The 13,857-nt window shown below is 37.1% G+C and overlaps 1 protein-coding gene across 20 annotated transcripts in view; it reads right to left on the bottom strand.

The window, feature by feature from the left end:
• The window catches only part of DLG2 (discs large MAGUK scaffold protein 2), a 986,929-nt gene that overhangs the window by 281,761 nt on the left and 691,311 nt on the right, over positions 1–13,857 (bottom strand). For all 20 annotated transcript variants that reach the window (XM_052669729.1, XM_052669569.1, XM_052669635.1 and 17 more), the window contains 2 exons: positions 9,438–9,574; positions 1,067–1,211 (listed from right to left, as the gene is read on the bottom strand). In XM_052669729.1, coding sequence (XP_052525689.1) covers positions 1,067–1,211; positions 9,438–9,574 — 282 coding nt within the window. The remainder of the gene's footprint in view (positions 1–1,066; positions 1,212–9,437; positions 9,575–13,857) is intronic.

Here is a 13,857-nt window from a genome sequence, read left to right as displayed (position 1 = left end):
AAAAATTTGAATTATTAAGAGATAATAGCAAGAGATAAAGATCAGATAGGAGTATTGCACACTTGGACTGGAAGACATAGGAAAAGTGAGTAAATCCAGAGACTGAAGATTCTAATCACTGTTATCTCCTTACAGCTACAAAAAACATATTGTCTAGGAGGTATGCCTTAAGAGGGTGCATACTGATAAGGATTCACAGAAGCCCACCCTTGCACTTGGTCATCTCAGGGAATCCTGACAAGCTCACATTTCTTTCTACTGGACACCACATGCCAGTGTTGATGATTTTCAGTGCACAGATATCACATGTAGAGTAAAAACAGGTTGTTTTAAAATAGAATAGTCTATATCTCCAATAAAATCCTTCACTGGGCTTTACTAATAACTAAACGACTAAGAGAACTTCATACAACTGAAAACATTTAATGCAGTGACAAAGTCTTCAGTAAAGGAGCATTTGTTGAACATATATAAAGTTAATGGACAGACTGACAATGATGCAAAGTGGAACAGGAAGCTAGGAAGTGGATATACATGGAAAAAAAGGCAGGTTTATGCAGATAGAGAAGTGATTTTTCATTCTGAAATGAAAAATGCCTAAATATGCCTTTCATGCCTAAATATTTCAGGCAAATATCTATTTATTTTTCTCAAGCTTTGCACTGTTTGTTTGGATATTTTGCTGTTTATACTGATTTTTCATTGGACAGAGGATGCCTGTCTACAAATCCAATCACATTTCGAAATACACTTACATGTATTTTTTACTGTAATTATCACAAGAGTAACAGATTAATCTGATCACTTGGACAATGGCTTATTTGAGTCCGCACAGCAATACATTATGTACACTTCTACTTTTGCTGCAAATATACTTCAGTTGAGCTGCAGTATTTACAGTATTTCATAAGCATAGCATAAATAAGTAGCAGTAAACGTTTCATTTTTTGTAGCCCTCCAAGCTGTTTCATAACCTTTAATAGGATACATTAAACAAGCTATGAAAAAACCACAATCACCTGATGAACTGATCTCTTTCAGAAAATGAAATGCAACAGTCACTTACAGTGAGTAATGTCTGGTGGGCCATAAGGATCGGTCATGTAAATGGTGGTGGGCTTTCCAACTTTTAGATACACTACATCTGATGTGTTCTTCAGTATCGCTACTGCCTCTTCATGGGTAACTTCTTCTAAACTATAATTGTTTACCTTAAAGGAGAAATCAGACAGGTGAGTTAGGACGTGGCAATGGACAAAATAATGACACTGTCTTGCAGTTTTCCCAGTGTTAGAAAAACTCAAGGAGCACTGAAGTTTATCGTAGTAGTATTATAGCAGAATAGAAAATAAAGTTTTCTTAGCACATGTATATTCAAATACTGATGTAGTCTTTTTGAGAGTACCACAGAAACATAATGAGCTTAGATGGTCTTGTTAGGAGTTAAGTCCTTTGTGATTCTACTGCCAGTATCATCATTAGCACAAAACTATATTTTGAAATATTCTAATAACATCACATCATTTATACAAACTGCCTATATTATTTGACCTACCAAGCTCATCTGTCCAAAACTATCACACAGAATACATAGCTAGGACCTCTAATATACTTAAGACCTCAAAATCTTTTCATCCATAACATTGGCAATTGAAATAATATGAGAGAAAGTAATATAAAAGAAGGAAGGGATTTCTATGAGGTGTAGGAAATGAAAAAAAAAAAAAAAAAAAAAGAAAGCAGTTAATCAGTTTTCTGGAAACACAGGAGAAAGATGCTGAAAAAAAAAGAGGATGAAGTACTGGTTCTGTGCTCTGTCTAAGAAGAATAATGCTCAATGATAAGAGGACAGGATTACAGACCAGAGAGGGATGGAGGCAGTAAGTCTTGACTATTTATGCTTTACTGCCAGAAAAAGGAAATTCAAAGCAAAGTGTCAGAAGCGGTTTACTGTAGAATGGTATACAAATTATTCACATGTAAACCCACTACATCTACTCATGTCAACAATAGGTGTGCTCCTATGAACAGAATACTAAATGATCCCTGTACCAAAAAAGTATACAACCTGAATAAAGTAGTCACAGGACAGAGGAAAGAGGTAAAGAATAATGTAGATACAGCTTTCAGATGTCTGGTGTAAGGCAGAAGAAAAGGCTACATTCCAAGATGAATATTAAACATGAAACATTTGACAGTGATTTAAAGCACCATCCTTCAACTTTTACAGTTATTACAAGGATTCCTTGTAAACTTTATGCATGATGGCAGAAGAAGCTCCTCAACTACAGTGTGACAAAGTACAGCACTAAATCACATAAGGCAATATACTTTCTGGGGAATTTATTTTCAGTAAATCATAGGAAACTTGGCCGTTACACCAAGGTACTGGCCAAGGTATTAACTGGTAATTGGTAACTGGAAAGAAATCCAGTTTTTATGAAGCATTGGAGGACTGTTCATATTCAGATGATATCAACAGCAATAGAAAATGACTGCTCTCAGATATTATTGCTAAATGCAAGGATTCTGTTTAAATTTTGATCCTTGCATAATTCTGAGACTTGCTTTTAAGGTTGATTGAAACAGGCAGTGACAGGCTTATTATAACAACTTGACATGAAGAGGAATGATACAATCTAATGCTCACAAGAGAGCTCCTGACACTGTATGCTGTATTTTGGCAGGTCTTCTTTTCAAATAGAAGTATGATTCCTACCTTATATAAATTTATCTTTTTTTTTTTTTTTTAATTTCAGAAACAGCATTAACATACATATGCACTTTTAATAAATATATTTTAAATACTAGACTAGTAGGAAGCAGAAATGACTGAAAAATAGCCTCTCACTGCTGTATTTCAAAACCATCTCTAATACTGAAAATTCACACTTCTGTTAATACCATTATATAGTTATTCTTTACCATCCCTCCTTCCCTCACTGTCTGTACTTTACTACTGAATCACAGACAGAATGAGATTGGAAGGGACCTCTATGTCCATCTGGTCCAGTCCCTGTGCTTGCAGGGATACTCCAAGCAGGGTGCCCAGCACCACATCCAGGTGGCTTTGGAAGATCTCCAAGAAGGAGACTCTATAAAGCCTCTGAGCAACCTGTTGGGTTTCATCCTAAATCGACTACCACTATACTTCTGTTTAAATAAAAGATGTTCTTAGAGAAAACAAAACACAACTATACTAAACTAATAGAACCCTACATAAAATGTCATAGCACTGCATAAACAAAGAAATCTGGAAAGCAGTTTCTGCAAACAGGAGTAATGATATAAGGAGGCATGTTGATATAACAGGAAAATAACAAGAGAAATAAATAATACAGGATAAAGGAAATTAAAATACTTAGAAGTTCAATCAAAGAAGTGATGGGAGAAATAAGTACAAAATGTTGCCAAAGAGAAATAAAGACTGGTTTGGTTTTTTTTTCTTTTTTTCTATTTTTCTTTTTCTCTCCTGAATGGCATAATGAAGGCAATGAAGTGTAAACACAAGCAACAATTATTTGGAAGTTTTCCTAGGTTAATATTGGAAAATAAAGGCATTAAGCAGCAGCTGAAGGGAAAAGCTTAAAATTCCCCAAAAGGCTGTACAGACACTTTAAAAAATAATTTCATTCACAAGAGCATAAGCTGATAGCTGAATAAGATCTCTGGAGGAATAAGTATGTCTTAATTCATTTTCTTTAAGGGGAAACTGTTCCACTCCTGCATGTATTCAGAATAAGAAGACTGATTCACTCAACGAATAAGACAATGAGGTGATCTTCAACTTGTCAGTGGTAATGTTTGCTTTAGTGTAATATTCCACTTTGGGTTCAGAAAGTGGGTTTTTTGGAGCAAATCCTGAGTGAATGCTGGCCAGCAAATACAACTTGGCAGCTGTAAATCTAGAAATACTGATGACCTTTTTTTAAAACTCACTACGATTTAAACACCTGTGAAAACAATGGTTTTTCAATCACAGAATCATTGAATTATGGGGGTTCGAATGGACTGCAAGAGACGGTCAAGATCAATCTCTCTTCGAAAGCAGGTACTCTACAATGGGTCACACAGACTGGTTCAGCCAAGTCTTGAATACCTCCATAGAGACCTCACAACCAGTTGGTTTTTGCTGCTTTTTGGAGCAATGCTGGAAGGTCACTGGAGCAGCACTGGCTATTCTCCAGTCTTCAGGCACGTCACCCATCCACCAAAAGTGGTTCAGTAATCACCTCTGCCAGATCCCCCAGCACATGCTGAGTGCACCAAAGCTGAAGCCCAATCATCTGTTCTAAGGAGGTAAATCTGCTTGGGTTAATTAACTATGTATAACTCCAAGGACTCCTAAAATAGTTACTTAACTGCTGGAATCTGAACAGAAAGCAACTGGCATGCACAGCTGTCACAACACAAAATGAAGAGCATCTTGATCGTCTTTGTGAATCAGGGGATTACAACTAGGCAGTGATGTATGGAGCGGAATGTAGGATTCAATGCGTTGGAAATGATGGTGGCAACGTTGGCATATCACAGAGTTTGCACCGGGTGGATGCTGACTAAGCTGAAGGCTCAAAATTCTGGTCGGGACAGAGAAGTAGACAACTTTTCTCTTGCAACATGTTAACACCAGGGCCCCATTCCACTTAAAAGGCTATGGAGCAAACTGTGGCTGAACTGTCCTACCATGCCCACTACATAGTCTAGACTTGGCACCTTCTGAATCCATCTGTTCTTGCTGATGGAAGACGGACTATGTGGGCAACGTTTTCCTGCAATGATGCCGTCATAATAGCTGTGAAACAGTGAGTCAGCTTTGCTGGTGAAGATTTTTATGACTGCGGCCTGCAGGCTCTTGTTTATTGCTGACAAAAACACACTGCTAATGGTCGTTTTGTAGCTGAAAAATTGCTCTACCAAATAATGTTATTGTTGCTTTTGTATCTCTGGTAGTTTACATGGAAATAATTAGGAGGCATTCCTTTCAGAGTAAGCTACATATATTGAGTCATCATTTGTCAATCACTCTTACACTGATTTTGTTTAAAAAAAAAATGCTTTGTATGCAATGAAATGGTATGAGGAAGACTTAGATGTGTAGGAATGATCACACAGTGAGTATTCTGGGGAGGAATTAACTCGGGAGCTTATAGCTATGGTTCCATCCTAAAACTGATTATAGCAAATCTACCTTTGAATGCTAGATAAAGTATTGTAAGTCTAATATCAACATCAGTGTAAAGTTAGTTCAGAGCCCACTATTGCATCAGAATGGATACAGCCACTGAATTCTCTGAGCTGGTTCAGTACTAATCATTCTCCATCTCATACAATTACATTTATTCTGATGTGCTTCCTTTCTCCTAGCCAGCAAGTACAACCAACAGATCAGGTACTGTCTTTTCACACTGCTCTACCTTAGTTTTAACTGGGTAACGTCTGTACTTTATCAGTCTTCCTGAATGAAAAATGTGTGCACCAGGACTGATCTGCAATAACAGAGGGTGTGGATAAAGTGGCATCTACTCTGCCTGTGTTTTAAGGATTTACTTTGGGTTATACGTAGTTGGGCTCTACAGACTGAATGCCTGTTAGCAGCTGTAAAGCAGTGCTAACTGGGAATGCTTTTACTGGATTTTTACATCCTCTGGTGTAGTTTCTTTTTAAAAAAATCACATTTGTCTCCTCAAAGATCACCCTCACAAGGCAGTGAAAATCACTTAAAAAATCTTTTCTGTTCTGAAACAAATGCTAATGTAGATGCACCTAAAATTTAAATGATATACTCTGACTACTTTAACACAAATGATTCTGCAGCTATGTGTGATCTGACAGAAACTGGTATGGAATCTTGCAAGGCACAGTTTGACAGCTGTAAATAGCAACCCACCACAGCCTTGAGAAACCACCCAATGGTATTTTTTCAGCACAGAATGGGCTTGGAAGCAAACATGAACATCTGGAAAAAGAAAGCAGTTCTTTTTTTTTCTTTATGGTTTTAGGAAGAAAACAGAATCAAATTAAATCTCATGGTGTGTGAGTAACATCATTTCTTATAAATGTACACATCCCTAGAATGTCTGATTTCTTTGACTGCACATGCTAAAAGACAACAGGCTAACAGATATGGCCCAAACAGTCCAGGTTTTGGGGAGCAGTAGATTTGAAGAGTTAACAGAATACTTACAAGACAGCAGTAGCATAAATTCTGTTGTTTTAGAGTTTTCCCTGAAAAATACTTTGCTTCTAACTATCAGTGTTTTGTATTAGTAATAAACAGTTTTATAGTGACTTCTCATTTATCCATTCCGCAAGCAAGCAATTCCAAGGTGAGATGATAACATCAGATAAAAGAAAGTAATTACAGTTCTGGGGATAACTAGCAGCAACCTCCAGTGCTTACAGTCATCAAGATGGAGCTAAGCTTCTCAGAGTGGCATGTGGTAACAGGGAAGACAATAAGCCTATGTATAAACAAGCAGTTAGAAGGAACAAGTTGCCCAGAGAGGCTGTGCAAAATCTATCTTCAGATGTTTTCAAGATTCAATTCTTACCAACCTAGCATGATTGTAGAGCTGAATCTGCTTGTGTTGGAGGTTGGACTAGAAAGCTTCTTTTAACCTAAATTGTACTAGACTATGATGATACATGATTCCATGTTGCTTCTGTCCAGTGCCAAGAGAACGCAGCCTTGTGGAGATACCCAACACAGCCATATTCTCACTGCAGGCATTCCTATAGATATGACTACTAGTCTACAATAGGTAGAAGTTTCCTACTAGATGTGTCTCCAGAGCAGAGCTCTGGTCTGTTCATTTTGCATATACCTATCAAATCCACCAAGTTCAGTTTTTGGCTGGAGTACTCTTAAGCATCTTCCAATAATTTTCCTACTGGTTACCTCAGAATTATCCCACACTGGAGAATTTCTGTGCGGAAGTGCTTGGAATAATAGGACAGAAGTGCCACAGAAATGCAACTGCACAGATATGCCCTTGTATAGATTTCAAAATAATTACAATGCTCAATATTTACATAATACATTTTGTGAATGCTTAACACACTATTCGCAATCTGCGTTTAATAACTGTAGGGATATCAAACTGTGAAATGCTCAGGTGGCATCTCATTGTTTTACATTTCAATATTAGTTTTGATTTTGCAGCATCTCTTTTATTACATCTCAAATTTTAATGAATTTTATTTGTGTGTTCTTTGGAATCTGAAAGCATTTTACTCAGACTTATCAGAACACAGATACAAAAAAGAAACAACCATTCCAGCAGCTGCTGGCAATTCTGTAAGACTAACACTATAGCAGATTTTACAGAGAAATGATGGAAAAAACAAAGATTGAGGAAGCATGCACTGGTGAGAAAAAACAAAACAAAACAACAAACAATAAAATGTTGAAGTATATAATACACAAGGAATCAACGAAGCAGCCACAGACCATACAGGTGATAATAGCAATATTGCATTGATCAAAGCAGTAAGACTGATGAAAGAAAGCAATGAATTCTTTCTTTTCACAAAGGTACATGAAGTAAACGGCATGAACTGACAGATACTACCCAAGGCTGAAGAGAGAAATTATTGAAAGTATTCAGGAAAATCAGAAAAACCTCAAGCTATAAAGAAATTAAGGTGTCTTGTTGGAGAGAATCAGAAAACATAGCTCTTCATCTCCATGAAAATGTAAGGGTTAAATTATACAAAGAACAAATTGCTATTTGGAATTTCTTAAGCAACAATGAAAAGCTTGGTCTGGAAGTATATGGGTAGTGGAGAGCAATATTATGATTTTTTTGTTCCCTCATTTCACACAGAAATGATAAAAGGAGATAATTCTAAGTAGTGAACTGGTCACCAAAAGAAAAGTGGCATGAAGATGTGACATCAAACAGTGACAATGACTTCTGGTCATTTTCAGAGGTCAGATGCAGGAGAAAGAATGAAGTTCTATGTAGTGATATATAACTTTTTTCTAATGTGATGTATTACTATTTTTCTACTGAAATTCCAGCTAATTCAGTGATGCTGAGAGAGAGAATGAAGAGGTTTTTGTGTCTGTGTTGTGTAGATGTTGTGTAGATATTATTTATTTCTTTAGGTAAGTGGGAAGAAAATTATAATAAGGTAACACAAATTTGCAAATAACATAAAAATTGAGAAAAAAATTCTCATTGCAGAAAAAAAAAAGCAACAGCTGAAGGCAAGTAGATTTTCTACAAAGTGGAAAATAACAAAATACGATGTAACTTTGTCAAATACAAATACACATTTCTATAGAAAAACAAGTCAAAACATCACTAAAGTGCAGGGACTTGAAATTCAGTGTGCTGAGAACTTGCAAAGAAGAAATATAAAATAAATGTTAAATTCTAGTTTCATTTTGCTTTGAGTTTGATAACAGCATTTGATCTTTTAGTTGTTTTATCTGCCAGTGTGGGTTAATTGTGGGTTAATTAAAAAAGGTTAAAGCCACCAATCCAGCCACTGAGTAAGTGTCTTTTATGTTCTGTTTAATACATAGATAATGAATGGTCATCTTCACATTTGACTGGAACACAGTGTCCCTAGCCAATAAAAAAAATGCAGTTTTCTTATAGAAAAGAACATAGACATAGTTTTATGGGCAGAAAAAAGGTCACAGCAATTTTTCACTGCTTAGACATTGTGTCATAAAACGGAGCTACTGCAGTGTACTTTTTTTTTCATCGCAATGATTTAAAACCTATTTCTGTACCTGCTGAAATATTTGCAAATGCGTTGACATGAATACAACCTGACATAGATCAACTTCTGCTGATTCACCAGAGTGTTTCTCCCTTAAAGAGTATTAAACAAACTCTGAGAGTGCGAAATACCAAGAGAGAACAGTGTAAGTACTTCAAATATAAGGAACAATTTCTGCAAGCGAGATCCATCAGAGAAAGAAGAACACTTCAAGAAAAGCATATCTTTTATAACACCTACATGGAGCATCTATATGAAGCATTCATACAGACACTGAAGTACAGGTAGCAGTCATCTGATGGTGGGTATAAAAGAGAGTTTTGTTGCATCTTTCTACTTTCTTACAATGATCAGTAGAATGAGTTGTGTTGTAATGAAGCCCTTACTGTAGAAGCTCTGTGGTGAATTTTGACTAGCTGCTGATGTGTATGATGCATTTATTCTCCTCTTAGTTAAATGACACAGTAATAAAATCTATTGCCTTTTCTTCACAAAATGTTGGTTTTCCAGTATAGTGTTGTGGTTTATTTAACTGTTGTCTCAGAAATACAAATAAAGAATGGGAAAAAATGAAGATAACAGAAATACAACAATTAGAGAAGCTGTAATGGTTACCTCCAGTACCACGTATAGTAAATAAAAGAACCTGTATGAAACAACTTTCATCCATATAAAATGCCATTTAAATTTGTCACACTTACCATAAGAAGTCTATCTCCAACCTGTAACCTCCCATCTTTTTGTGCAGCTCCTCCTTCAATAATCTTGGTGACATAAATGCTATTGTCCCCAGGAATGTGTTGGTTTCCCACTCCTCCTGCAATACTGAAACCCAGACCTAGAGAAGAAAGGGGAAAATATGCATTAGCAGTGCAAGAAATAACACTAAAGAGAGAGTTCTAGGGTAGCACATTTAATCTACTGTACATTTGCAATATTTTTTTTACAGAAACACAAATAAAACATTGGTTATTTGATGGATCAGTACATCTTCACTTTTCCTGGAAGGTAAGGGATGAAAATGAATTACTGAAATTATTTTTAATGTACAATTATAGGATGGCAGATATGAAAAGAATCAAACTAATAATGATTCTATCCCAATATCTTGTGCTCAGTAGGGGCCAGTAAAACCTCAAGCTTGGAAGTTATTTTGATAAATGTAAGTTAAAAAGACATTGCAACTTATCACAACAAAATGAAAGGTATTCTTGTCCACAGAATCTGAAAAATACTGAGAGGCTTACTGTAGATATTATAAGTTTCTGTAGTGCCATCACAGAATCACAGAATCACCCGGTTGGAGGGGACCTCAAGGATCATGTAGTTCCAACCCCCCTGCTTAGCAGGGCCACCAAACATCCACATTCAGATCAGGTTGCCCAGGACCCCGTCCAACCTGGCCTTGAACACGTCCAAGGACGGGGCATCCACAACCTCCCTGGGCAGCCCGTTCCAGGGCCTAACCACTCTCCTTGTGAAGAACTTCCCCCTAACATCCAACCTCAATCTTCCCTCCTTCAACTTGGATCCATTTCCCCTAGTCCTGCTGTTGTCCGCCCTTTTGAAGAGTTTACTCCCCTCCTGGGTGTAGGTTCCCTTCAGGTATTGATAGGCTGCAATGAGGTCGCCCCGCAGCCTTCTCTTCTCCAGGCTGAACAAGCCCAACTCCCTCAGCCTGTCCTCATAGGGGAGGTGCTCCAGCCCCCTGATCATCTTAGTCGCCCTCCTCTGGACCCTTTCCAAGATCTCTATTTCTTTCTTGTACTGAGGGCTCCACACCTGGACACAGTACTCCAGGTGGGGCCTCACAAGAGCCGAGTAGAGAGGGACAATAACCTCCCTCTCCCTGCTGACCACCCCTCTCCTGATGGAGCCCAGGATCCCATTTGCCTTTCGAGCTGCCAGAGCGCACTGCTGGCTCATGTTAAGTCTCTCGTCCATCAGGACCCCCAGGTCCTTCTCTGCCGAGCTGCTCTCAAGGACCACTCCTCCCAGCCTGTACGGGTGCCTGGGGTTCTTCCGGCCCAAATGCAAAACCTTGCACTTTGCTGTGTTGAACCTCATTAGGTTCACCTGAGCCCAGCCCTCCAGCCAGTCGAGGTCCCTCTGAAAATGAAAGATAAATGGTGCACATATTTGAATTTAATTATGCTTTGCATGTTTTTCTAGGACACAAATATCTTTGGTTGTGGATATATAAAAAAGTGAGAGTCATTTGTGCACATATAATTTTCTCTCTGTGATCTGTGAAATTCCCAGTAATGGAGACTCTAACAGCCAAAATTTGGAGGAATGTCTACAAGCTGGTATGAATCAGAAAAAGTACATAGAACATCAGTAGATGTAAGAGCTTTTCATGCTTTTTCCATCTTCTGACACACTACATAAAAGACAAATCACTGCTCTCACTTATAATAACTTTTTTATCTCTCAATCAGAGAAAAGGCAGAAATCACTGTATTCTATTTCCATAAAAAGTCTACTCCATCAGATTATTTTTTATAGATCATAGATCTAATGGGAACTTCTACCTGAACAAATAAGCTGTTACGGACAATAACCTGCTTAGATTATTGCTTCAACCAGGCATCTCACTTTTAGCTGCACAGAAAAATAGTAGCTAAACAGAGAATAATTACTAATTTTATCTATGAAATACATGGTGCTTAGTCAATCTTACAGCAAACATAGTAGTAATAGCTTCAGCCTGAGCAGAGAAAATACAACAGGAAAAAATGAACTGCATGGAATTTGGCATTTTATCACAAATCCAGCAGCTGACTGCTTGTGCCCTAAATTTAAGTGAGGGTTTATTTAATACACATGGATTTCTTTAGCAGCTGTATGGATACAAAGATAAGACTTTTGGAGTCAATTAAATCTTTTTGATACATTATGTTTTTTTTCTCATATTATTTTTTTTCATTGCCATTTTTAGTTTAAAAGAGATGTGAGGTCAGATAACATAATGGACTCTTAATGGATACCATCAAAACAGTAAATTACAAAAAGAAACCACTGAAATTATATCTCAAATTGAAATACCGCTTACTTAATTAAGATGGCTATTAACAGTACACATAAAGTTAATTCAGAAATATGAGATAATTAAAATAAAGCTTTATTTAATTTCCAGCTAATGCTGGTGATGACTGTTACTATTTGTTTCTACTTCTGGGACAGCTAGAAGGATGAAAAGACTGTGGTTTCTACTACATGGATGAATTTGCTCATTACCCTGTTGAGTGCTTTTGAAGAAACAAAAAGACATTCTAAGAAAACACCAAGAATTAAAATTACCTTTAAAACTTTAGTTGTGGACTAGGAACAGTGATCAAATAGTGTTCCTTGGTGACATAATTATCATCATTTTGAAAAAAAAAAAAAACCAACAAAATGCACATTTCCAGTAAAATGAAGCTCTGAGAGAGGAGATGAATGGGCTAGACTGCAGCTGCAGAACTTCCTTCAGCTCCACTGCTCACCTAAGGCACAGCTGTGGGAAGATTAACTTCAATCTTCTCCTTTATTATAACTGTAAAGGGCAAGATCATTTCTGGCTATATAGCTATGATGTATTTTATGCAGATGGTTTCCTAACTCAGCCTGGTCCTGTTGTAGTGTAATAGAAGTAAAGACCAAAGCTTCCATTTTCTGCAGCGCTGAAAGGAAAGGCAGTGTTTGCTGTTTGCATGGTTATATCACAGTTGACATATGAAACTGCAAAAAAATAAAAATAAATTGTAACATGCTATGCCATTATAAAAGTGAAGTTTACAATGATGAAAGCCATACTCTGCTTCTCTCATGGACATAAAATATAATTGTGTTACAATGCATGGGGCTATATATTGTTTGTAAGCTAGGTCTGCCTTTGGGATCCACATAACTGGCTGAGAGTATGAAGAAGCATAAAAGAGCAGAACAAGGCATGAGGAATTACTGTAGGGAGAAAAGTGAGGGTGGGCTGGACAGAACTGAAGAAGAGAGTTTCTGTGGCTTTCCCACCTAATAACAATCTAGGTCCATCATATGTGCATGCTTTAAAAGACTGTTTCTTAGGAAGAGTGGGGAATGGAATCTTGGCAACACTTAGTTTTACTGGAATTATTTTTGTCAATTGCTAGGACATTAGGAAAGTATACTGCAATAAAATTTTGGGGTACGTTTCCAAATGATCTGTCCCAATGATATCAATCAACTATGCTCATCATTTATGCCAATCATCTGTGCTACCTTTCTAAACAATGGGAATTCATTAAAGGCTTTTAGAGCATGATTCATCCGATCTCTTCAGAGAACTGACAGAGACAAGATGAATCACAGTCAAGTTCTGAAAGGCTGGCGACTGGGTGTGGGAAGAGATAGGTGGGAAGATCAATACCATACAGGTTCACCTCCAATTATATGAAAGGTTTCTATTTAGTTTTAAGACCTACAAAAGGTTTGTGGATCTCTCTTCTCATTGGCTACATCAGATTAATATATGAGATTTTTACTCTATTTATTACTCTATTTTAAAGACAGATAATCACTGGAACTTAGGGAAACACAGGGATCAAGATCTGTTCTCCAATCTCAGTTCTTTTCGCTGCTGAGTAGAAAAAATCAAAACAAAATTGCATGCTTAATTGTAGATCCTTTTTCCTATTAACCCCTGCTGTCAGGAAGACTTTGCCATCAGAATAGACATCACGAGTCTCTTTGAGAATAGTCCTTTATCTCACTTCCTACTTTCTTTGTGCACAATCTTCTTTGCAACAACACCTAAATTTGGACAGAAGACCCAATTTCCTCATAATAGCAATTAGATGGAGAAAAATAAGAGATTTCTCCAGGAGGAGAAAGATGATTGGGTTTAATAATGGTACATTCATGCCATGCTTCATTTCAGTTAAAGCCACTGTAGGTACATATATGATGCGTAAAACAGACAATATGAATCAAACTCTATTTCTTTCCACTTCTAGTGAGTAGGTATTTGTAAAATTCATCTGCCTTTGGGATCCACAAATGTAGGAGTTGGCTGTGAAGTTATTAAATTACTTAGGCGTGGAATGAGGCATTGCTGTTATCATGAGGATAGAGGCAAAGGAAAGAGCTATTCTGTCAAAATTG

The sequence above is a fragment of the Tympanuchus pallidicinctus genome, unplaced genomic scaffold (assembly GCF_026119805.1).
Source record: "Tympanuchus pallidicinctus isolate F22 unplaced genomic scaffold, pur_lepc_1.0 scaffold11, whole genome shotgun sequence".
In the NCBI taxonomy this organism is placed as follows: domain Eukaryota; kingdom Metazoa; phylum Chordata; class Aves; order Galliformes; family Phasianidae; genus Tympanuchus; species Tympanuchus pallidicinctus.
Note: the sequence above shows the minus strand (reverse complement) of the source record. Positions and strands in the feature narration are given on the sequence as shown.